The sequence below is a fragment of the Mustelus asterias genome, chromosome 9 (assembly GCF_964213995.1).
Source record: "Mustelus asterias chromosome 9, sMusAst1.hap1.1, whole genome shotgun sequence".
In the NCBI taxonomy this organism is placed as follows: domain Eukaryota; kingdom Metazoa; phylum Chordata; class Chondrichthyes; order Carcharhiniformes; family Triakidae; genus Mustelus; species Mustelus asterias.
In genome coordinates this window covers 52,145,632-52,169,865 of record NC_135809.1, presented here as the reverse complement: position 1 = coordinate 52,169,865, position 24,234 = coordinate 52,145,632, and the positions used below count along the sequence as shown (strand labels likewise).

The 24,234-nt window shown below is 44.5% G+C and overlaps 1 protein-coding gene across 3 annotated transcripts; it reads right to left on the bottom strand.

Moving 5' to 3' along the window:
* Window positions 1–890: 890 nt before the first annotated feature.
* On the bottom strand, window positions 891–23,255 carry pus7l (pseudouridine synthase 7 like). Of its 3 annotated transcripts, none has more exons than XM_078221207.1 (9): window positions 22,867–23,255; window positions 20,186–21,151; window positions 18,901–19,060; window positions 14,325–14,523; window positions 13,180–13,278; window positions 10,437–10,518; window positions 7,615–7,895; window positions 2,845–2,898; window positions 891–1,928 (listed from the first exon to the last, which is right to left on the bottom strand). In XM_078221207.1, the coding sequence occupies exons 2-9, from the start codon at window positions 21,087–21,089 to the stop codon at window positions 1,590–1,592; spliced, it is 2,118 nt and encodes a 705-aa protein (XP_078077333.1). In that variant the 5' UTR covers window positions 21,090–21,151; window positions 22,867–23,255; the 3' UTR covers window positions 891–1,589. The 3 variants fall into 3 exon arrangements, with proteins under 3 accessions (XP_078077333.1, XP_078077332.1, XP_078077334.1); XM_078221206.1 differs by having other exon boundaries at window positions 2,845–2,901; window positions 22,867–22,979; XM_078221208.1 differs by lacking the exons at window positions 891–1,928; window positions 2,845–2,898 and adding an exon at window positions 4,904–4,976 and having other exon boundaries at window positions 22,867–22,979.
* Window positions 23,256–24,234: the final 979 nt, after the last annotated feature.

The following is a 24,234-nucleotide window of genomic DNA, read 5'->3' as shown; positions in this document are numbered from 1 at the left end:
AGGTCCCTGGCACTGTGTTTTAACCTGGTGTTGTTAAACTTCTTACTGTGAGGCAGCAGTGTTAACCACTGTGCCACACATGTCCACAGCAGGAGGAGACAGGGTCAGCCAAGCTCACCGGCACGTGGAGGGGAGCTGGGGAAGAGACATCTGCGAGGTTTGTGTCTGATATCTGGCCTCGGGAACTGGCTTTCCAAGAGATGTTCAAGAGGCAGCAAGAGGCAGGGTAAAGTCAGGCAGAGATGTCAGAGGTCCTCAACAATGTGGTACGTAACACGGAGAATACCATCCGTCTGCTGGCTGATGAAGTGGTGCCGACTTGTGCGCACACACAGAGGTCTCCATGTGGAAGATGGCAGACTCCATGGAGAAGCAAGTCCAGCAGATTCTGCTGGAGATGGGCGCAAACCTGCACTCCATCACTGCACCTACAGTGGCTGTGAGAGAAGCGGAATGGAATACCTCTACCTCCCTCCAGGTGTCCCTTCCTCTCAAGGAGTCAGGCAGGTGCCTGGACACCGCAAGGGAGGAGGAGCAGCAGCACCTGAACACCCCTGGAACCTACACTTTGGATCCTCTGATAATACCCAGTCCTTCAAAATCCCCTGGCCTGTGACCCCCTTCAGCCTCATCCTGTATCATCCAACAGAAGGCGGCTGCCCCACAGCAGAACCGACAAAGTAAGCCTGGGCCCTTCAGGTCGAGCATCTCAAGGGGACAGACGCCAAGGTCATCCAGGCCACAGGGCCAATGGGTTAGGAGACTGCTTCCAGCCCTGCTGCAGATATTGGAGGAGCAATAGGGAAATGGAGCAGGGAAAGGAAAATAAACAATGAAATCACAGCTGGTTGCATGGGTGCATTATTGAATGTGACAAATATCAAACTTTTGTAAATAAATTCACTTTAATAATATCCGACATGCTGTTTCAGCTATAGTCCTTAAGGCTCAGAGCACCCCCCCAACCCCTGCATCTTCCTAGGGATACCCCATCCCCCCAGAATGAGATATCTACAAGGAGTCAAAGGTATTTACCAGGGTCTATGTGAGCCTCCTCCACCCACCCCCCCCCCCAAGTCAGTGACCATCTCTGCATCCGCATCAAAGCCCTTGCTGCCCCTTCGCGCAACACCATTGCATCTTCACCCTTCCAGCTTACTGGACACCTCTGCCCATTTAACCCTCATCATACCCTCCTTGGATCTCCATGAGCTGCCCAAGCCCTTCTTGAAGCAAGTCCCGACTCTTACACACCATGTTGGTTGAGATGTGTTTTGGGTTGGGATGATTGTTCAGTGGCGTGCGGATGCTCAGGCCTGCGGTGAGGTCTTTAGCCTATTCAGCATGGTGTCAATAGCCACTCTTCAGTATTATAACGCTGCCACCATGTTGAATCAAATCAAGCTTCAAACCTATGAAGAGCAGGACACATCAGTATTGTGTATTCTTTATCAGAATGGCCATCATAGATAAACACCTGGGCCCTGCTTCCAAAAGTGAGCACTCAAGATCCCAATCACATCAACTTATCTTCTGCCCTTCTGTGATAATACAGAATGGTAGTTCATAAAACATTGAAGTAAAAAGAATTAGACACTGCATTTCATTATTTCTCTCAGACACACTGTTGCGTAGCATGATGAATTCAGGCGAAAGGACACAGAAAGAGTGTCTCTCATTGAGCATTCACCAGTAACAAGGCCACAATCTTCCTCTGTAAAAGGCGCCTCCTTGCTTTCTAACCACTGGAACACAAGTTGCCGCGGCTGTGCTAGGAGCCGCCGGTAGCATCCAGGAATGTTCAGTTGCAAGGCAGGGATTCTAAACTTGCACACCTTCAGCCCATCCCTAGCCAAAGCTTCCTGATACCATAATGCTAGCTCGTTGCATGGATACTGGATATTGTTACCAGGCATCGGCAGCACGACCTTTAATTAAAAAGAAGCAATTATTATAGTACAATTAAACCAAGTGGCATTAAAAGATACATACTCATTAAAATTAGCAGAAACAGATTAATAACCATTTAAAGAAAAATTTTAATAGGCAATATTAGGATTTGCAATCCAACAAAAAAGAGTGCTATTGTATTTCTTTAATTAGAAGAATATTTCTATATTAGTTCTAAAGGGTGGCACAGTGGTTAACACTGCTGCCTCACAGCACCAGAGATCCGGGTTCAATTACAGCCTTGAATGACTGTCATTGTGGAGTTTGCACGTAATCCCCATGTCCGCATGGATTTCCTCTGGGTGCTCAGGTTTCCACCTGCAGTCCAAAGATGTTCAGGTTAGGTGGACTAGCCATGCTAAAATGACCCTTAGATGTGTAGATTAAGTGGATTAGTGGGGTAAATATGCAGAGTTATGGGGATGGGGCTGGTTAAGATGCTCTTTCGGAGAGTTGGTGCAGACTCGATGGGCCCAATGGCCTATTTCTGCACTGTAGGGATTCTAAAGAACCAAAGAGCTTCACAGTCCATTAAATTTTGAAATCTAGTCACTATTTCATAGGCAATCTCAGCAGCCGACTCAGCAGCAGTGCAATGAGGTCCCCACAAACAGCACTGAGATTAATGACCAGCAAAGGTCATAGCAAAAAGATTTCCAGTGTCCAGGAAGTGTAGGAGGACAAAAGTGGCCTTGACAGCAACTGTTACATTTATGAAAATCCTAAATATTTGCTTCATCTATTTTTCTAGTTTCCTTCTACTCCAATAGAGAAGAAAGTTGAACATGGTTTTTTTTCTACATAAAACAATGAACATCTTCAAGATCACGTGCCTGCCTCTGGCAGAATGATAAAAGAATGAGTTAGTGATGAGCACTATGGAAGAAGCCTTACTTGGTTAATGGAGTAAATGTTTGACTTCAGGTCTTCAGTTGTCACAATGTGTACCTGCTTGGAGGGAATAATTAAAATGCAGCTAATTTTAATCGGTAAATCTCAAGGAAAATTAATCAGCAAAAATTGACATTTTTTTTCTAAACGCAGTTCAGTGAGGTCTCTTTTATCACACCTTACTGCAGTAAGTGCCACTTTATTAGATTTTGCTTGGGGACAGTTTATGGGTATAATGATATTAATCAGGCAATTGAGGTTGGCCTGCTTGAATATGAACTCCCAGATTAAGGGCCAAATTGATGGCCCAATCAGAGAGCCCATGCTCTGTACCTAAACAGGAGTGTCAGTTCCTCTGGCACTCCGGATGTAGGCTGCATACTGAGGGCACTCTGTACAGTGTTGTTGGATCTTGCAAATAAAGGAATTTTGGTGAAGGGACTTCCACCTCCAAGGACCTGTTACAATGGAAAAAAAAACCAAAACGAAACCAAATTATAATAAACTAAAGTCAACTCCAGCTGCTGCATTCTCAAACTTAACTCACAGTGATTTGTGTAACTTGCTGTCGATGGCTCTGTTCCGGGCTTGGACTGAAATCTAACTGTGCATTCCACCGAAAGGATTTGTGACCCGGAAATGGATAATTCTTCCCACAGCTAAATTGGAACAAATGTTTTCACAGAGTACAAATTCATCCTGTGGTGCTCAGGAAATCCTGAGGCTTATTTCCTGGGTTGTCCAGTGAAAAGTTGCTGCTCAGATTTTTAGCTGCTAATTTTACAATAACAGGATCAGCACCCTGAGGAAGAGTCATATCGACTCGAAACGTTAGCTCTGTTTCTCTCTCCACGGATGCTGCCGGCATTTTCTGGTTTTGTTTCAAATTTCCAGCATCCGCAATATTTTGTTTATATTTTAGGATCAGTGTTCTCTTTCGTTAGCACTGTCATAGTAGATTCTTACCACAAGTCCAATTCTAAACATATGCACTACACGCAGGTTCAAGAACAATTTAAATCCATAGATGTGGGAGGCACGTTTCAAAAACAAGTGCCCAGAATAAAATCATCAAGTCATGACCCGAGGGTTAATTGAAAAAGAACACACAAAGTGTTATAAAGTGTTTTTCCCAGTATGCCCGAAAGCCCTTTCCAATCAGCGAAGTATTTTTGAAGAATGGTCACTGGTGTAATGTAGGAAACACGGCAGCTAATTTGTGGACAGCAAGAATATAAGAAATAGAACAAAGAGTAGGCCTCAAGCCTGCTCTGTCATCCAATAACATCCCAGCTAAACATTTACCTCAGCCCCAGGATCTTTACCTATCTCCATATCAGTCGATTCACAAGGTTCCTCAAATAGCAATGTATTAATGATTAAGAATCTGATTGTTTGGTTGGTTGAGGGATTAATATCGGCCAGGAAATGGGAGAAATCTCCTGCTCTTCTTTGAATAATGTCATGGAATCTTTTACACTCATCCGATAAGGCAGCTGGGGCCTCAAGTAAGTTATGAACAATTTACTTTAGCTGCATATCATCTTCCCATCAAATTCACACAGAAATGTGATAGTCGTTACAGACACATTAAATCATTGCCTGCCAGCACTTGATTCACAATTGTAAAATTAGCTCTTTCATTGTCGTCCAGTCCTAGCCAACATTTGCCATTTGCAATATTTACCTCACAAGCTAAAAGAAACAATGGAACTGCAAACATATAACATGCATAGGGCTCTCAGTGCATCTGTGATGGACACAAGCTTGCACCAATCTCACCTTGCTCCAGAGAAGAGGTACACGTGGACAGATGTCTACTTAGGCATGGCAGCAGGCATTGTGGGTGCACGTTGGGAAATTGGAGAGTTGCGGCCTATCGAATGCTCTTAAATCACAGGCCGGATGTGAATTATTTCCACAATATGCATTGCTTGTGTGTACAGGCAGCATGCAAGCAGAAACTCTCTCTCTCATGCAGGAGAATAGGTTACTGCAGCATTGTACCTGAAACTGCATTCGAGATTTCTGAAGAGATTTCCAAACACAACAACTTGAACTGGTCCAATGATTTAATCCATGGCTGATTCAGCAACAATTTGCATTTATGTAGCGCAGTAAAATGCCCCAAGGTGCTTGAAAGGAGCAAAAAGAGATATCAGGAAGGGTGACTTAAAACTTGGCTTAAGAAGGAAGATTCAAGGAGAGTGCAAAAGGAGGCAAGAGACATGGAGATGGAGAGATTTAGGGAGGGAATTCAGAGTTTAGCACCTGGATGGCTGTAGTTATGGCCAATCATAGAATCATACAATCCTACAGTGCAGAAGGAGGCCATTCGGCCCATCGAATCTGCACCGACCACAATCCCACCCAGGCCCTATCCCCATAACCCCATGCATTTTACCCTAGCTAGTCCCCCTGACACACTAAGGGACAATATAGAATGGCCAATCCACCTAACCTGCACATTTTTGGACTGTGTGAGGAAACCAGAGCACCCGGAGGAAACCCAAGCAGATGCAGGGAGAATGTGCAAAATCCGCACAGACAGTGACTCAAGCCAGGAATCGAACCCGGGTCCCTGGCGCTGTGAGGCAGCAGTGCTAACCACTGTGCCACCGTGCCATTCCTGGAGGGCAGCATGGATGAAGAAAGATGGGGGGGTGTGGGGGCTAGGGAGAGGATTGAACACAAGAACTTATTTTAGAATACATTCATGGGACATGGGCATTGCTGGCTGGGCCAGCATTTATTGCCCACCCTTGACTGTCCTTTAGAAGGTGGTAAAATAGGTATCAGAAGCTGGTGTGGCACTGAGGTGTCATGGATGAGCGAGACGTGATGCGGGTTAAAATACAAGCAAAGTTTTGGATGAGCTCGGGTTATAGAAGGTGGAACGAGAGCCAGGAAGCATTCGCAATAGTCGGGAGGTGTCAAAGGCACGGACAAGGGCTTTCAACAACAAATAAGTTGAGGCAAGGATCAGAGACGGGTGATGTTACAGAGCGTCAAGTAGACGATCTTCATAATGGAGAAAGATATTGGTAAGTAACTACAGTAATATTTATCCTGGGACAAGGGAACAATGAGATATGGGTACAACAGAAAACCTAAATCATAGGAGGAAGAATGACTAGAAATCACGGGGGGAGGGGGGGGGGAATAAACTTCCATATTTAGCCTGTCAAAAGAAATAACTAATATTATCCACCTTCTCAACTCCTCAGTAAATATCAGAGGTGATACTTTCCAACCAAGTCTCTGAGCCAATGTGCAGTGGTGAAGGGACTGCAATCATTTAGATCTGGATGCATTGGCTATGATCATATTTAAAAATAAAAGGTGAAACAATTTAATATATTGTACAGTGGAACCCTGATTTTACGCGCCCCGATTTAGTGCAAAATCGGATATGACGCGATGAATCATTGGACCCTTTTTTTGCTATTTCCGGTTTCGTGATTTAGCGTGACCCCGATAACATTCGCGATAACATTTTACAGACCCCAACCATCGCGTTACAACTGAGCTGCACTGTAACATGACAATGTCACAGCTCCTCCTCAGGGACCACTGGAATCCACTATGTTAGCTGAGTATTTCTATCCCTATGAGAGACACTGCAGATGAATATAGACCATGTAACCAGGACATAAGCTGCCTTCTTGATCCTGTGCATTCTGTTCTAGCTTATTTACACTGAGCTAGACACTGACATTAGAATGATCTAATTGTTGCAGTATGATCACGTGTCATATGTATTTCACATCACTATATTAAATCTTGCTCACTAGCATTGAGTAGGAGAGGTCAAATTTATCACCTGGCTTGTCTACAGCAACAAAGAAATGTGAACAAGGCAAAAATAATTGTCTCTGCACAAAACAAATAATTGTTTTTACTGCTGGGGGGAAACCTGCCCTGTATTATAAAGAAGATTAAACCGCTTTCAGAATTAGTGTGTTGTGACAAAACCTGTAATGGGAATAAATACACAGCAGACAATGGAGAACAGTCACCAGTGATACTCATCGAAAATCTTTCTTTTATACATAGTGCAGAAAGGGAAAGATTAGGGGCGGGATTTTCCAGCTGCGCTCGCCCCAAGGCCGGAAAATCCCACCCGAGGTCAATGAGGGGGGGGGCCAGACCTTTGCACAGTCTGGCCCCCCCTCATCCACTACAATTGCCATGGTAGGCGGGATGGGAAAAGTTTCGTTCTAGATGTTTATAGTTTCTTAAAGCGTTGGGCATTCCAGTGATACCTCCTACAATGTGCCCATGGTGCATTGCAAGAAACAAAAGGATCATGAGCACTGCTGGAAAAAAAGAGACGTTTTGTCGAAGCTTTTCATCTTGCACTTATCAGGACATTTGTAAGAATACAATGTAAGAGAAATCAAAATCCAAGCCATTCACCATCCTGACTTGGAAATATATCGCCATTCCTTCACAGTCGCTGGGTCAAAATCCTGGAATTCTCTCCCTAACGGCATTGTGGGTCAACCCACAGCACATGGACTGCAGCGATTCAAGAAGGCAGCTCACCACCACCTTCTCAAGGGCAACTAGGGATGGGCAATAAATGCTGGCCAGTCAGCAACACCCATGTCCCATGAATAAATAAAAATAATTATTGTAATCTTGTGAATATTCTGATGGGTGCAAGGTGAAATGCTTCTGCAATACTCAAGTTTTATACTACCAAACAATAGGAAATTGTTGAAATAAAAATCTGCACTTATTTTAAAATAAAATCAATTTCCAACTTACCGTGTTATTCTGATGTGACAGATCCCAATCGAGATTATCACAAGTAACCAAGTCTCCCTCTACAACCTTCAAGCCGTATGTCTCCAGGCGAAAAGATGCAGCTTTATTCCAGATCTTACTGCAATACGAGTGGATGTAAAGAACACGCATGGAGTGTGGCAAACTAAACCATGCCCGGGTACAACCCTCCTGATTGTTGCCATAGCGATTTAATGCACGCAGCACCAACCGCTCTCTTGTTTTGTACTCCGGCATCAGGGCAAGAGTCCCCTTGACATCCTCTGAGGTAGAGAAAACAGTATTAATATGATGCCAAAGATCTTTCAGTGGCACAGTGACAGAGTGTATTCCAATGGTGTTTAAACTTGTGTGAGAAATCAAACCTTGGCACATCCCCGGGGTACCCCTGCACTAACTCCCCATAATAGTGTCATCAAAGGCTGCATTCCAGACCCCAACCGCTCACAGTGTGAAAAAAATTCTCACATCACTTTTGCCTCTTTTAATAATCACATTAAATCTGTGTCCTCACATTCTCTATCCTTTCACGAGTGGGAACAGCTTTCCCCCATCTCCTCTGTGCAAACCCCTCATGATTTTGAATATCTTTAACCAAATCTCCTCTCAACCTTCTTTTCTCTAAGGAAAACAAACCTCTCCAATCTAACTTCATAACCGAAGTCCCTCATTCCTTCCGTGAAACTTTTCTGCAGTCGCTTTAATGCCTTCACATCCATAGCGTGAATAGAAAGATCACTTGCTTCCTGGCCTCAGAGAAACTTAACTCTGTTGCCAACCACTGGGTAAGGGCAACAGCTAGGACTGAATGAATGACTGAATAAGAGACTGACTGAGTCTGTTGTGTAGGAAACCTTACCCTTATCTGCATTTCTTCACAATGGGACAACTGCACACTATGAGCCAACATTCTACCATTCTCTGGCCTGGGGACAATGCAAATTTGTGTCCAAGAGTACAATCATAAAATAAACATAATGTAAATAGGAGGCACAACGTGGCAAAATATTCAGTAAAGCAGATATATGTACTAAGCATGTGAAGTAACTGTGTACACTCTGTATTTAAGGGAACTGTATTTAAGGGAACACAGTTTTCATCATTTGGTGCATTGACGGGGCGGAGGGGTGGGACATTTCTGTATGGAGAAGTTTAAAGTTTATTTAAAGATTTTTAAAGTTTAATTATTAGTGTCACAAGTAGGCTTACATTAACACTGCAATGAAGTTACTGTGAAAATCCCCTAGTTGCCACACTCTGGCACCTGTTCGGGTACTCAGAGGGGGAATTTAGCATGGCCAATGCACCTAACCAGCACATCTTTCAGACTGTGGGAGGAAACCCACGCAGACACGGGGAGGATGTGCAAACTCCACACAGACAGTGACCCGAAGCTGGAATTGAACCCGGGTCCCCGGTACTGTGAGACAGCAGTGCTAACCGCTGTGCCACTGTGGTGCTCCTGAGAGCAGACTGACCAATCATTAAAAGAAAACAGCAAAATAAAATTCAACAGTAAGTAGAAAATAAAAGCAGAAAACACAGAGTAGGGCAGTTAGCGTTTGTTGAGAACACCAGCACTTTAACCCAGGGGAGGGTAGTATAGCGATAATGTTACTAGATTAGTGATCCAGATATTCGGAGTTCAAATCCCAAAAAGGCTATTAATTAATAAGTCTGGAATAAATACTAGTTTCATTAATAATAATCATTAAGTTACCAAACTGTCGTAAAAACCCAACTAAGTTACTGATGCCTTACAGGGAAGGAACTCTGCTGTCCTCAACCTGGTCTGGCCTCCATACAACTCCAGACTCACACCAATGTAGTTGACTCTTAACTATCCTCTGAAATGACCCAGCGACTCACCGCCACCCGCACAAAAGCAGTTAAGGACGGGTGATAGATGCCAGCCTCGCCAGCAACACACACCCTAAGAGCAAAAAAAAGATATGGCTGGAAATTTACATTGGCAAGGTCTACCAGTCCCACCAACGGCACACTCCCACCATGGATTCACAAAATATGCCGCCAGCGGCCAATTGTGGGCTGCCTGCTGCCACCACAAAACACCCCGTTTGGGGAGAGGGGGCAAATCTCACCCAAAGAATCCAAACCTTTGACTGCCCTCACCATTTGAAGAGCGGCTCTAGTTAATCAAATCAACAATCAGAGATACGGCACCCAAACATGAACTTATGACCAATAGGAGGAAACAAAGTATACTAAAAAGAAAAGGAAATATTAGCAGGGCTATGGGGAAAGAGTGGCTGGGATTTTCCGGTCCCCGCAACAAGATTCCAGCGGCGGAGGCGGCTCGCCATTGGCTGAATCTTCCGGTCCTGCCGAGGTCAATGGCCGTTTACATTGCTCGCCGGGAAGAGTCAGAAAATCCTGAGTCAGTGGGTCTAAATGACTCGTAAGAAGTTTAACAACACCAGGTTAAAGTCCAACAGGTTTATTTGGTAGCAAAAGCCACACAAGCTTTCGGAGCCCCAAGCCCCTTCTTCAGGTGAGTGGCCTGAAAAAGGGGCTTGGGGCTCCGAAAGCTTGTGTGGCTTTTGCTACCAAATAAACCTGTTGGACTTTAACGTGATGTTGTTAAACTTCTTACTGTGTTTACCCCAGTCCAACACCGGCATCTCCACTAAATGACTAGCACAGGCATGATGGACCAAATGGCCTTCCTCTAAACTGGAAGGTTCTGTTTAGCATATTTTTAATATCGAGTTGGTTCTTTAACAAGAGTGGGTTATATTTAAAATTGTTTTAAAATATTTCTGATCATGGCTGCTGACACTTACCAGTCTGAATAAAATGTCTCTTGGCCTTATTGACAGGGTCATTCCCTTCTTCTGGGGTAAAGAATAAATGCACGGCCTTAACCTAAACAAAATACAGATACAAAAGACCAGACAGGAATTCAATAATCCAGCACGCTCACAACAACAACAACACTAACATTTCTATTGCACCAGTAACATGACAAAGCTTCCCAAGAGTGAGCCAGGATGACGTTAGCTAAAGAAAGGGTGATATTTGGGTAAATAGTCAAACACTTGAACAAAGAGGTGGGTTTAAAGGGGGGGGGGTAAAGAGTTTCGCAGGAGAATTTCAGAGCTTAATGCCTTGGGCAGCTTAAGGCACAGCTGTCACAGTGAAAAATCGGGAAGGTGCAAGAAGGAAGGGATCTTGAAGGTTTCTCGGGCTTCAGACGGTTGCAGGGGGCATGGGGGTAATTGAAAACAAGGATGAGTTGTTGTTAGACCAGGGGCCAGCGCAGCTCCATGAGCACAGGGTATGATGATGGGTGGAAGGAACTCGTTACAAGTTTTAACACGAGCGGCAGAATTGCAGCAAATAATCCTTTGATTCTTTTGGTGTTTAAACTTCAAAAAGGATGGTGACTCGCCTGGACGAACTGCCTCAAAGGCTCACTCGACCGTTTCACTTCTACCTTATAACGCTAGCCAGGTAATGCTGAGCAATCTTGGCAGTCACCATTAATGTGAGTGCACAGGTTGGCAGCCTACTCCAAAATTGATTTTATTGCTACATAATTAGCAACACATGCACAGAAACTTTGTCTTCAAGCAGCTGGCAATTCTGCGACTGACTTGTCGTTTCTTCACCCCCCCCCCCCCCCCCCCCCCCCCCCACCGCCCTGCCCCAACCCCTCACCCTCACCCACCCACTCCGAGTTCCTTACTGAACTACAAGAGGTCACTGACAGAAAAAAGACTCAATCTAAACCCTGAACAGTAAATCGATACGGAGATGGCAGAAGCTTATCAGGAAAAACAAGAACTGTTGCTTTTTTTTTAAATCTAGAAAGAAACAAATTTTGTCCTAAGATTGAATTGCCTACATTGCAAATATTAAACTGAGGCCCCATCCGTCCGCTCGAGTAGATAGTAAAAGGTCCCACAGCACAACTTGAAAAGTAGGTGTCCTTGCTGAAAATTTATACCTCAACCAACAACGTTAAAACAGAAAGCTCCTTCTGTATCTCATTCCTGTTTGTGGGAACCTTCTGTATTTGCCTACATTAGCACAGTGGCTGAAGTACCTCATTGTTTGCAAAGCTCTGCAGGGGGCTCACAAAAGGTCCAAGTATAAATACAACTTATTCCGTTCCTCAAGATCCATGGCATCCAACAACTTCTCAATCCAACAGACAAGGGGGGGGCGGGGGGGACGGAAGCAGCATTTTGCACTGGCACAGGAGGCTGACAGCATTAACCAAACATTGCCCCCACTGAAGTGACACCAGTATCTGTCCCCTGACACTAAAAGCAAAATAATGCAGATGCTGAAAATCTGAAATAAAAACAAACAGTGCTGGATAGGAGGGCAGGTTAAGCAACATCTCTGGTGAACTGAGGAAAGTTAGAAACCTGCCACATTTCTAACCTCCGATGAACGGACACAGGCCTGAAAGGTGAACTCTGTCACTCTACACCGATGCTGCCTGACCTGAATATATCCAGCATTTTCTGCGATTTGTTGTAACTGCCTGATGAAGGAAAGAGTCTGCAAAATAATGCGTACAATGATTCTGAGTGATGCAACATGTGCAAGGGCGGCACAGTGACACAGTGGTTAACACTGCTACCTCACAGGGACCCGGGTTCAATTCTGGCTTTGGGTGACTCTCTGTGTGGAGTTTGCACGTTCTCCCTGTGTCCTCTGGGTGCTCTGGTTTCGTCCCACACTCCAAAGATATGCGGGTTAGGCGGATTGGCCATGCAAAATAGACATGCAAAATTGCCTTTTACTGTCAGGGGGAGCAGGGCAAATGCGTAGGGTTAAGGGAATAAGGCCTGGGTGGGATTGTTGTCGGTGCAGGCTAGATGGGCCAAATGGCCTCCTTCTGCACTGAATGGATTCTATGATCCTATTCTAATAAGCATTCTGAGAAATGCTTTCATCTCAACTGAAGGAATTCTGGATTTGAATGCTGTTTTACTTTCCTTGTCAAAGCTACTTCGATATAAATCACAGAGTTCGAGATCAAATGTGCCAGTGGTGGGCACTACCTTAGCTGATAATGCATTTTTTTTTAAAGACAGCATTTATAGCACTGAGCAGGCCCTCCAATCCAACTAGTTCTTGCACGTGAGCCTCCTCCCACACCTTTCCGTCGATTCCTACCAGCATAAACCACTATCTTTCACACGTGTTTATCTAGTTTCTCTTTCGATGCATAATTTCAATTATATCTTACCTTATAAAGTTTTTACAATAAGAAAACCATTTTGTGAACGTCCCACACTCAATTCTGCATAGTCTCTGATAAGATATTGAATGATCGAGAAGCTGAATGTTAACTCCAGCCTTAGGCTAGTTACTCATTTATGTTGTTTGTGATAAGGATTCGTTACTGCATTAACAATCTCAATCTCACAACTCTTATAAGCATCACTTCAATATGTGGCTGGCAATACAAGCAGGAACTAAGTCCCAAGAAATGCGCACTGCATTGTTGGCTCCTGGCCTGTGGATGTGTTAAGGTCATAAAATGCTTCATGTGAAAAGGGATCTTACCAACTTTTCCTTGAGGAGAGCCAATCCAATTTGATCTGCCTGAACATTCTGTCCGAGGCCAAATCGCTGAGGTCCGTAGTAGTTCACAAATCCTTTTTCCTGTCGTTAAAAAGAACTAAATTTACTTATATAAGCAGAAAAGCACGAGAGTCTTTAAAAACGGAGCTTTAGGCACTGATGTGACATTATCAACAGAAAGACATTCTATTTGCTGAATAAATAAAGAATAAATGGATGCTGTTGAGTGTCTCACATAAGAATTCAAATCAATTGTAAAGGCCTGGAATCCTCACCTTAACCTGAAGATATTGGGGCAACGGCCTTTTGTTTGCCGATTGTTTATGTGGTTGCAGATGCTGATGGGTAATGGGCGATATACCTGATGGGCAAAGACATCCAACAATAGGGGATTGTAAACCTGTTGCATAACAACTGCTGGTGTATGACGTGACAAGTTACAAGTAACTTCACAATCATAAAGATAGATATTGTTTTTAGACCAGGGAGCGCAGTGCTTATAGTTGGAGGCCCTACCAAGCATAGATGGATTTTTTTTGGCCCATCCATAACTCAATGCATTATAGTCAGTCCCTTGCTAGGTATGACAGACTCATCATTATTCCTCTCACACAAGCTGACCCAAGATGCGGGTGGAGTTAGGTAGCACCTAACACCACATGTAATCAAGGACAGGCTTGTGGAAGGAAGGAATGTCAATAGGAGAGTGTTAATTGGCTGCCAGATGTTGGGATGCGTGCCGCAGGATCTTAGCAATGGCTTTTGAACTCCCCCCTCTGTTTAAAGTTTTTAAAGTTTATTTATTGGTGTCACAAATAGGCTTACATTAACACTGCAGCGAAGTTACTGTGAAAATTTCCTAGTCGCCATACTCCTGTTCATGTACACCGAGGGAGAATTTAGCATGACCACGCACCTAACCAGCACGTCTTTTCAGACTGTGGGAGGAAATTGGAGCACCCGGAGGAAACCTACGCAGACACGGGAAGAACGTGCAAACTCCAAACAGACAGTGACCCACTGTGAGGCAGCAGTGCTAACCACTGTGCCACCATGCTCACTCGGTTAACATTTAGTCTTCATGATGCAATAAAATTTAAAACTCAGTGCCTTTAATGAGACTTTACCTTGACTTTCTCAATTGCTTCAAATACTCTATCAGTGAGACTTGCAGCAGGATCATCTTCCTGGTGCTTGCTGATGTTTCTTATCACGATACTGAAATGGTTTCCTTTTAGCTGGCCGACTCGCAGGTGCTGGGTCGCAGGGCGCAGATTATACACCCTCAGGCCTTTGCTCTGGAATGACAGCTGCCTTGCTTTTAACCTTGATGGGGAACAAATTGTTACGTATCACTACAGCTGACCGGGTGCAGTACAAATATTTCATTTTATTCTTGCACAAACTACTGATCTAAACTAAAATGTTTAAGTAACACAAATTAGATCAGTGACTTTTAGTAAGGTCGCCCTCATTCTTTGATCATATATACTGTCAACAAACAAAAGAACAATATCGGGCTCTTAATGCTGTGGGGAGGTGACGAAACAGAGACAGGATGGCCCAAACAACTCTGTTTGCGATAGCCTCATGAAAGCCATGTTACCCTGACCAGATGGTTTCCATCCCAGGGGTTTAAAGGAAGGAGGTGAAAGCATAGCAAATGCCCTGACTAAAATCTTCCAAAATAAAAACAGTTGGTTGGGGGCGGGGGGGGGGGTTTGCAGAATAGAAGGTCAGGGATATGTCACAGCAAAGGAGAGTTCGACGAAGGTGGACACAAGACAAAGTGAGTGTTAATGGTAGCATTAAGGACTAAAGAAGGTGCTGATAGTGGCATAAAGGTCAGATAGCAGAATGTCTTCGTCGGAGAACAAAGGTCAGTGGTCAGTGAAAACAAAACTGAAGAAAATGTGACAGATGGCCCGGTGGGGGAAAGTTCTGGTCATTCTTAAAATCATTCCTTTAGATTAGAAAATTCTACATGCTATTCTACTATTTAAGAAAGATGAAAGTGAGAACCTGGGAAGTTATAGGCCAGTTAGCCTAACGTCTGGTGGTGGGAAGTTACGGCATCCTATAATTAAGGATAGGTTGGCTCAGTGTTATTTTAAGACCTGCCTTAAGGATCAATGCCAAAGATGCATCGTAGATAGAAAAAGGATCTTCTGATGTAACTTTCAGATTATCCCATGAGGTGGTAATGGATTTTAAGTTCATCCAGTTCTCAATTCACCAAAACAAGCTATGAAACACAAGGCGGTATCGGCTGCCGGAGAGAGAGCAGGCGCGAGAAACCCACATCGCCTCCTTTTGGGAAAGCCTGCCAAATTAAGTGGCATTCAAGCACTCGACTGGCCAACAGCCACCCTTCCCCAGGACCAAGAACCCCGGGGACGGGAGTCCCACCCACTGAGAGCGGCAGCCAATTAGAGGTCAGCGACAGTCACTGGGGAGGCAGCAGCTGCTGCCAGTAAAACATCCACTTGAGGCCTAGAACGGAGGAGGGACCCAGGCTCAGGTGAGTGATGGCAGGAAAGGAGCAGGGAGTGGATGCCCATCAATCAAGACAAGAAAACCCTGGCATGTTTGCTTCTGGACTTATGGGGGTGTCCCTCACTCATAGGCACTCAGTGACTGATTGAGGAACCTAGCATCGGGAAGGGTAGAGAGGAGGTGGTGTTGTGAGTGAGGGGGGTGTTGGGTGGAGGTGTCCATCTACACCAACAGACTCCTCCCACCCTGCCCAACTCACCAGAGCCTGATTGGCCTCATTGATTCTGACTCTATGTACCTTCTTTCAAGGGCAGCATTCATGCTACAGCTGTGGGCAGGATGCAGTCCCAGCAGTGGCCAACACTCCCAGTGGCGCTGCTGGAATTAACAACCGTCTGATTGTCAGCAATTCTTGCTGAGAGTCGGGGCTGGGTAGAATCCCATTCCTTCAAAAGGGACAGGAATAGCCAATAGCAATTCATCAGCTGCCTGACTGCCACAGAAGACAATCAGGGCACCCCAAAATGGCCGAGGTGGGGTTGTGCCCCCATTACCCAGCCCAGCCTGCCACTGGGGTCCCCACTGCCCTGACAAAATTTAGCCCCAATAACGGCATGTGTGACATTTGGCTAAACAAGCTTCTATCCCCACTCCGGTATTTTTTTGTTTACACAATGCTTTGTTGCTGTCTCACACCCTTCACATTAACCCTACTCTGCCCCTGCCCTTTATGAGGATTTAGATTAACCCCACCCCCACCCACAAGAATTGCTGGCCAATCAGAGAGTCGGTAGTGCCAGCAGCGCCACTGGGAGTGGAGGCCACTGCTGGGACTGCACCCTGCCCCACAGCGCAGCATGGATGCTGTCCTTGGAAGAAGTTACATGGGGTCAGGATCGGTGAGACAAGTACATTGAGACAGCCCCATCAAATGGAGCTCATAATGGAAAGTTCATGATTACTGATGGCCTTGAAATACAAATACAGAATTTAAAAAGGTTTCTCTGGCATGGAAAACATATTTGAACAGCTACTAAACAAGGGCAACATTTATCAGACTGGGAATTCAAGGTCACGAGCTCCCAAGACACAGTAAGATAAACTCCTTTAAACATCGTCTTTATTTATTCTTAAATGCAAAGTTTAATCCCCGAAGCAAAGAGCACCTCTTGTAGCTCTGACAATGATGGAAATGTGGATCCCCTTAAGAGTAAACCAGGACTAGCTTCAAGAATCATAGAATCCCTACAGTGCAGAAGGAGGCCATTCAGCCTCTCCAACAGACTATCTTACCCAGGCCCTAACGACATAACCCCACATATTTACCCTGCTAATCCAACTAACCTACAGGTCTTGGGGCATTTAAGGAGCAACTTAGCATGGCCAATCCACCTAACCTGCACGTCTTTCGGACTGTGGGAGGAAAGCGGAGCACCCAGACAAAACCCATGCAGACATAGGGAGAATGTGCAAATTCCACACAGTCACCTAAGGCTGTTATTGAACCCAAGTCCCTGGCACAGTGAGGCAGCAGTGCTAACCGCTGTGACACCATGCTGTCCCAAGTGAATTGAGAGCAGGTGATTCTCACTGAAGCCTCTAGTTAAGAGCTGGATTCTCCCCCAGTGGGGGAGTTGTTTCTGGGCAGGAAGAGAATCCAGGAGGGATGAGTGAAAACCATTGTTGGTACTGAACTATAGTAGCACAATAAAACAGTCGTGAATCATCAGAATGTCTTCTCCTGCCTAATTCAATAAATGGATATTTAACAGTTCAAAGTGTGCAATTATTCTTGACAAGATTAATCTTTACCATGATTCCTGGGAATCTGCATCTCGGGATGAAAGGGATGAGGAAGATTTGGGGATATTTTTCAGCACAGCTTAACTGCAGCTCAGGAGGACAGATGCAGCAAGCAGGTCAGCCAAGAGAAAACAGATGAAAATGGCTCTGTTTCAAAGCAGCAGAAAGAAGCATATAGAACTGTAACCCCTGGACCAGCTGCACGACCAGAACAGACCCGCCGTGGGAAAAGAGCAACATATTGTGCCATACTATTTTCACAAGTCTTTTTGTTATGAATTTAAAGTTTCTCAAGGTGAGAAAAAAAGACGATAAATCTGACAGATTGTCATTAAAAACCCAACTGGGTCACTAATGTCCTTTAGGGAAGGGGCAACGACAACAACTTTCCTTCCACGCTTACCCCAAGGCATTTTACGGGATGGTAACCAGACAGAAAGCGATACTGAGCCAACCAATTAGGACAGCTAGCCAAACATTTGGTTGAAAAGGTAGATATTAAACCGACACAAAATAGAGTTGGAGAGGTAGAGAGGTTTGAGGAGAATATTTCAGAGCTTAGGGTCTAAACGTATGGCCGATGGTGGGGTGAAGAAAATGGGATACAATGGCGTACTGGTATTGCTGCGGGACTAATAATCCAGAGAACCAGGGTAATGCTCTGGGAATTCGGATTCAAATCTCACCACGGCAGATAGTAAAATTTGAATTCAATAAAAATCTGAAATTAAAAGTGACCATGAAACCATTGTCAATTGTCAGAAAAACCTATCTCGTTCGCTAATGTCCTTTAGGGAAGGAAATCTGCCATCCTTATCTGGTCTGGCCTACATGTGATTCTAGACCTATGGCAATGTGGTTGACTCTTAAATACCCTCAGGGATGGGCAATAAATGCTGGCCCAGCCAGCGACACCCACATCCCATGAACAAATAAAAAATACATTTGTTAAAAAGCGGGGATGTACAAGAGGCCAGAGTTGGAGGAATGCAGATATCTCAGGTGGTTGCAAGGGGATACAGAAATAGAGTTGAAGGAGTGGAGGATTGAGAAATTCAAAACGACGACATTAGTGGGTCAAATGCCAATGCAAGGCAGTGAGCGCAGGGGTAAGGGGTGAACTAGTCTTGGTCCAAGTTAGCACACAGGCAGCAGAGTTTTGGATGAAATTATGGAGGGTGAAAGATGGGGCATGGACCAGGAAATTGACTATCTTTACCCATATTTATATATGTCTCTAGTCCCATATCAACATTAGTGATTCTCAACTGTCTCCTGAAATGGGTCACTCATTTCTATCATCACTTTCTCATAACAATTAGGAATGGACTTTAAACGTTGGCTTTGTCGTAGACAACAACATCACGAGAGTGAATGAAGAAAACAACAGAATTTTGAACTTGCCTGTTCATTGTCACATTCTTCACTATCATAGTCTGGGAAGTAACAGCCTTCTTGTCTTTGATACCCGCATAGCTGAAATCCGATGGCACCACACCAAGTTCTGAGGCTAGGTAAGCGACAGCCTCCAGTGTTTCCATGTTCACTTTACACAGGGTAAATGCTTGAAGAATGTACAAGATATTTAACTTTTTTTCACTTTTGTTGCAGCCCAATCACACAAGGTATAACTACAATTCTCCCATCCCACTATTCTCTCCTGGATAACTATTCATCTAGAAAACAATAAGCTGGATGAATTAATAATTTCATCATTCCAACCAGCTGAGAGCTGGGCTTTGGAGACACCAGACCCTCACCATTTGTGTCAAACATGCCCAGCTTCTGTTATCGACCCCTGGCCATGAATCAACTGGCCTCCATCTCAATTATGGATATACACAAACTTTAACCACATTGACAACACTGCAAATGTCTTTCATATTTTAGAGCTTTTGGACTTACCAAGGGTGTGAAAGGCGCTATATTAATGCAAGGCTTTCTTTCATTACATAGTAATTAAAGAACAGAAAGGGGCCATTTGGCCTAACATTTGGCCAAAATGCTGCAATTTGCACTCCAGGCAAGCTTTAGAACATAGAACATAGAACAGTACAGCACAGAACAGGCCCTTCGGCCCACGATGTTGTGCCGAGCTTTATCTGAAACCAAGATCAAGCTATCCCACTCCCTATCATCCTGGTGTGCTCCATGTGCCTATCCAATAACCGCTTAAATGTTCCTAAAGTGTCTGACTCCACTATCACCGCAGGCAGTGCCACCTTCTTCATCTGACCCCTTCATCAGTGCCACCACTTTCTGCCACCTTCTTCATCTGACCCCGTCAACATAAACTTATTTTCTTCCTTGCGCTGTGTTAGTCTTAGACTCAGAGAGGATGCACTGAATTACAAGGCACCTGGTGAGTTACAACTTAACTGAATAAGGATTTGCCATTATTTCCTTATAACAATATCTATAGCACTGCCATTCACATCTTGAGAATTGCTTCATTTGGGGCCCTTGTAGCCCTCACTATGACGTTAACCCCTTCAATCTCAGTTCAATTGCAATCCATATAGTAGAATGCCTGAGGTTTCCATATCCTTAAGAAAATAAATCTTCCTTTTTCCCCCTCCCCTTTCCCTCTAAAATTTCCTAAAGATGTTTTGAATAATTCATACGAACTCATTAAATATTACAAGAAAATAAAGATCATTGTTCAAAAGCACAAAGTAACCTCCAATACCTGTGTAAGTCACAGGCACAGCCTGACAATCGTTGGCATGCCGTTTCCTGCCAGATGTAGCTTTGTCTCGAAACCTCACAGTAATCACTGCGCCTTGGTGACCGTCGGCACCTTGCGCCGAAAAACTTTTCGTTTCCACCAGCTTCCCAAAGTATTTGCTGACCAGATGGTGGACAGCCTTCCGGTGATCCTTATTGTCATCAGGCTGAAATGTGAACTTAGAACTTCTATCTTTTGAATCCAAGAAACAGAAAAAGCCGTTGGCTTCTTCCTCGGTCACCAGCTGGCAGAGCTCCAAGTACTGAGGGTCAAGTCTGGCCTGAATTTCCGCACTGTTAGTAACAGTCTTTAGGAAGGGGAATCTCTGGCGCACGGCCACGTGAATGGCAGCTCGCTGGCTTTTCTCTGGGAAAGTTCCCAGTAAAAATGTCGCCTCTTCTTCTGTTCCCTGCCCTACTGCAGGCTTCTGTTCTTTAGCAGAAAATGCAAAATCTTCCAGCATTTCTGCTACAGTGGTACCCAAAAACAAATCCAAGGTATCTCCCAATCTTTCTGCTGCTTCCACTGAGGGAGACTTGGATGCAGATTCTGACAAATTGCTATCAGCAGTCTGGTTAATGTTGCTGCACTCAATTTTAGCATCGTTCGATTTGTCAACATTTTGCAATTCAGGAACGTTTTCTCGTGCTTGTTCTTGTTTCTTCAGTCTCTTGCTCAGTGATGGATGAGACATTTCTTGCTCGCATTCAATGTTACAGGAATTCTGGCTGCAATCAGCTCCAACGTCACTAACTAGCTGTCCATGCACATCAATCTCAGTTACCACAAAGTCACTGGCCGAGTTCTTAATTGTGCCACGGAAGCCAGTGTGATCACTGACCCAGAACAAGAGTAAACCATCCATACTATGTTCTATGTTCCATACCGCTATCGGGGAATCCCTTCATGTCAAGACTTTATTGATAACTGTAAGAAAAAGCAAATCAATCACAGGTTTGGAACAATGAAGCATCAAAAGAGGAAGATAGCCAAAAATGATACAAGAATGTATCATAGACTAAATGGCACACAAAATACTCAATATATTATACCCTTGTTCCCCAAAGTTTTGCGCATTGAAGCAGTTCCTGTAAGCACTGTGAACTGGTGCTCCAACTAATACAAATGTGGGTTGCTGAGTGGGATCGCAGGTTTTCTCTTGTCTGTCATTGTTGTATTGATTGTCACATAATCTATAGGGAGCTAGCATGCATTCAATGGGCCAAATAGTCATCTTTTGTGCTGTAATGGATATCACACTCAGAGATCAGCGTATTCTCTGACTGACAATAAAACAATAAGGAAAATCTGCCGATATTCAACAGCAGTACAATATTGTCTGCTGCAAAGACAGTTACAATTACTTGAAAGAGGGATTTTGAAAAAAAACCTTTGGCATCTTTACTTAAAAAGTCCTCAAAACCAAGACAAGAGTCAGTCTTAGTAGCTGGTTTTCCTTGGTGTCAGAAGAAATCTCTATTCCGGAAGTTTAAAATACATACTCAAAACAAACCATGATGAAAATCTCCAACTTATGCATGGATTCTGTCAATTTGATGTCAAAGAACCTACGTGGCCTTTGACCAGGTTGTGAGACCTGACTGATTGCTGGGATGGCAGGACTGACGTACAAGGAAAGATCGAGTCGGTTAGGATTGTATTCGCTTGAGTTCAGAAGAATGAGGGGGGATCTCATAGAAACCTATAAACTTCTAACAGGACTAGGCAGAGTAGATGCAGGAAGGATGTTCCCGATGGTGGGGGCGTCCAGAACCAGGGGTCATAGTCTGAGGATACAGGTAAATCATTTAGGATTGAGATGAGGAGAGTGGTAAGCCTGTGAAATTTGTTACCACAGAAAGCAGTTAAGGCCAAATCATTATATGTTCTCAAGGAGTTAGATATAGCTCTTGGGGCAAATGGGATCAAAGGATAAGGGGAAAGGTGGGATTAGGCTTTTGAGTTGGATGATCAGCAAGATAATGATCATAAGATAATGAAGGGGCTCGACAGGGTAGAGGCAGAGAGATTCTTTCCACTTAGAAAGGAAACAAGAACTCGAGGACACAGCCTCAAAATTAAGGGGAGTCAGTTTAGGACAGAGTTGAGGAGGAACTTCTTCTCTCAGAGGGTACTGAATCTCTGGAATTCTTTGCCCACTGAAGCAGTGGAGGCTACCTCGTTAAATATGTTTAAGTCACAGGTAGATAGATTTCTGATCAATAAGGGAATTAAGGGTTATGGGGAGCGGGCGGGTAAGTGGAACTAAACCATTATCAGATCAGCCATGATCTTATTGAATGGCGGGGCAGGCTCGAGGGGCTAGATGGCCTACTCCTGCTCCTATTTCTTATGTTATTGATCATAATGAATTGTGGAGCAGGCTCAGAGGGCTGAATGGCCTCCTCTTCCTTTTTCCTATGCTTCTCGATGGATTTGTGTGGGGATTTTGAAAGTTCAATTTCAGTGATGATAAATCCAAAACGTGATCAGAGCCAGATCACTTCCTTCACAAAAAATATACTCAGCGGTGTTGAAAACACACAAAAAAGCTGAGATACAGGTATGTCTGGTGCATTCCTGATGGAAATGGCTCAATGTTTGGCAATGCTCTTACTTTTCCAAATATAATTCGGCCAAACCTTTTCTTGTTGCAATGAAGCATTGCCCCTTTAACTGGAGGCGTTGCTGCTGTTCCGCTTCCTTTCTGAGTTCTTCCTCATTGGCAGAGGATGAACCAGGGCCTAAAGCTGCATCAGAAAAGTTTGAGATGAGAAGCTGGAGTTAACAGCAGGAGGAGGCAGGATTTGCAGTTGGGCTGCGCTGGGTTGCAGTGGCTGCAGCAGAGCGCAGTGCAGAGCGCAGCCGGCACCACTGTTCCCAATGCAAGCAGCGCCAATAGGAAGGATCGCAATGGACAGGCTGCCTGCAGCTCCGGCCACTGCGTGGACCTACCTGCTGCCTTTCTGCAGCTTCCCTGCGCTGACACGAATGTGTGGCGAGAGGAGCGGCTGCAGGCCTTCCGCAATCCGACTTGTCCAGACCCGCAGCAGCTCTTAAAGGCAAAGTGTCCCCCCCCCCCCCCCCCCCCCAAAAAAAAACCTTCACCCTCTCTCACTCTGCCAGGGTGCTTTCCTTCGCACTTTAGAATACAAGCCTTCCATTAAACCAATAGTGTTCCGGAACGTCTGATTTCCGAATTAGTGCAGGTTACACAATCACAATTATTTGCATTTGTATAGCGCCTTTAACAGGCGAACTTGCCCAAAAGGCTTCGTAGGAACATGTGGGCAGGTGGGTGGTGCAGTGGCAGTGACAGTGCTGCTGGACTAGTAATCCATGAGACAACCTTTGAGGACCTAAAATTCTGTCACTGCAGATGGTGAAATTGGAATCCAATAAGCATCTGGAATTAAAAATCTGATTGTTGTAAAAACCCATCGGTTCACAGCCCCAGACCTACTGTCCTTACCTGGTCTGGCCTACATGTGGTTCCAGCCCCACAACAATGTGGGTTAACTTTTAAATGCCCTCATTTGAACAATCAGAGATGGGCAATAAATGTTCAAATAATCAAACAATAGACGTGAAGGAGATTTTTAGGCCACCAGATTACTAAAAGTTTGGTCAAAGATAGTTTTGAGCAGCATTTTAAACGAGTGGGGGAGAGAATTCCAAAAGTCCAAAACATTCCTGCAGAGTGCAGGTAGCACAGGAGTTATTTCCACTTACAATGGAAACAAGAACTAGGGGGCATAGCTTCAAAATACGGGGGAGTCAATTTAGAACAGAGTTGAGGAGGAACTTCTTCTCCCAGAGGGTAGTGAATCTTTGGAATTCTCTGCCCAATGAAGCAGTAGAGGCTACCTCGTTAAATGTGTTTAAGTCACAGATACATAGTGTGGTAAACCACTGTTAGCTGATTGCCTGTGTGTGTGACATGCCTGGACATGCCCCTGCCGGCCCTGCCTGGGACTCCTCTCCCCCCATATCCAGGTATAAAGGTGACT

Bases quoted from the DNA above. Each gene is read 5' to 3' on its own strand.
- pus7l (XM_078221206.1), bottom strand. From the start codon at position 21,089: ATGGATGGTTTACTCTTGTTCTGGGTCAGTGATCACACTGGCTTCCGT. The intron at 14,524-18,900 runs GCAAGTTCAAAA...TTCCCCATCAAG, and splicing joins AAGAATGTGACAATGAACAG to GTTAAAAGCAAGGCAGCTGT. The intron at 7,896-10,436 runs GTAAGTGTCAGC...TCTCTACCTCAG, and splicing joins GAGACATTTTATTCAGACTG to AGGATGTCAAGGGGACTCTT.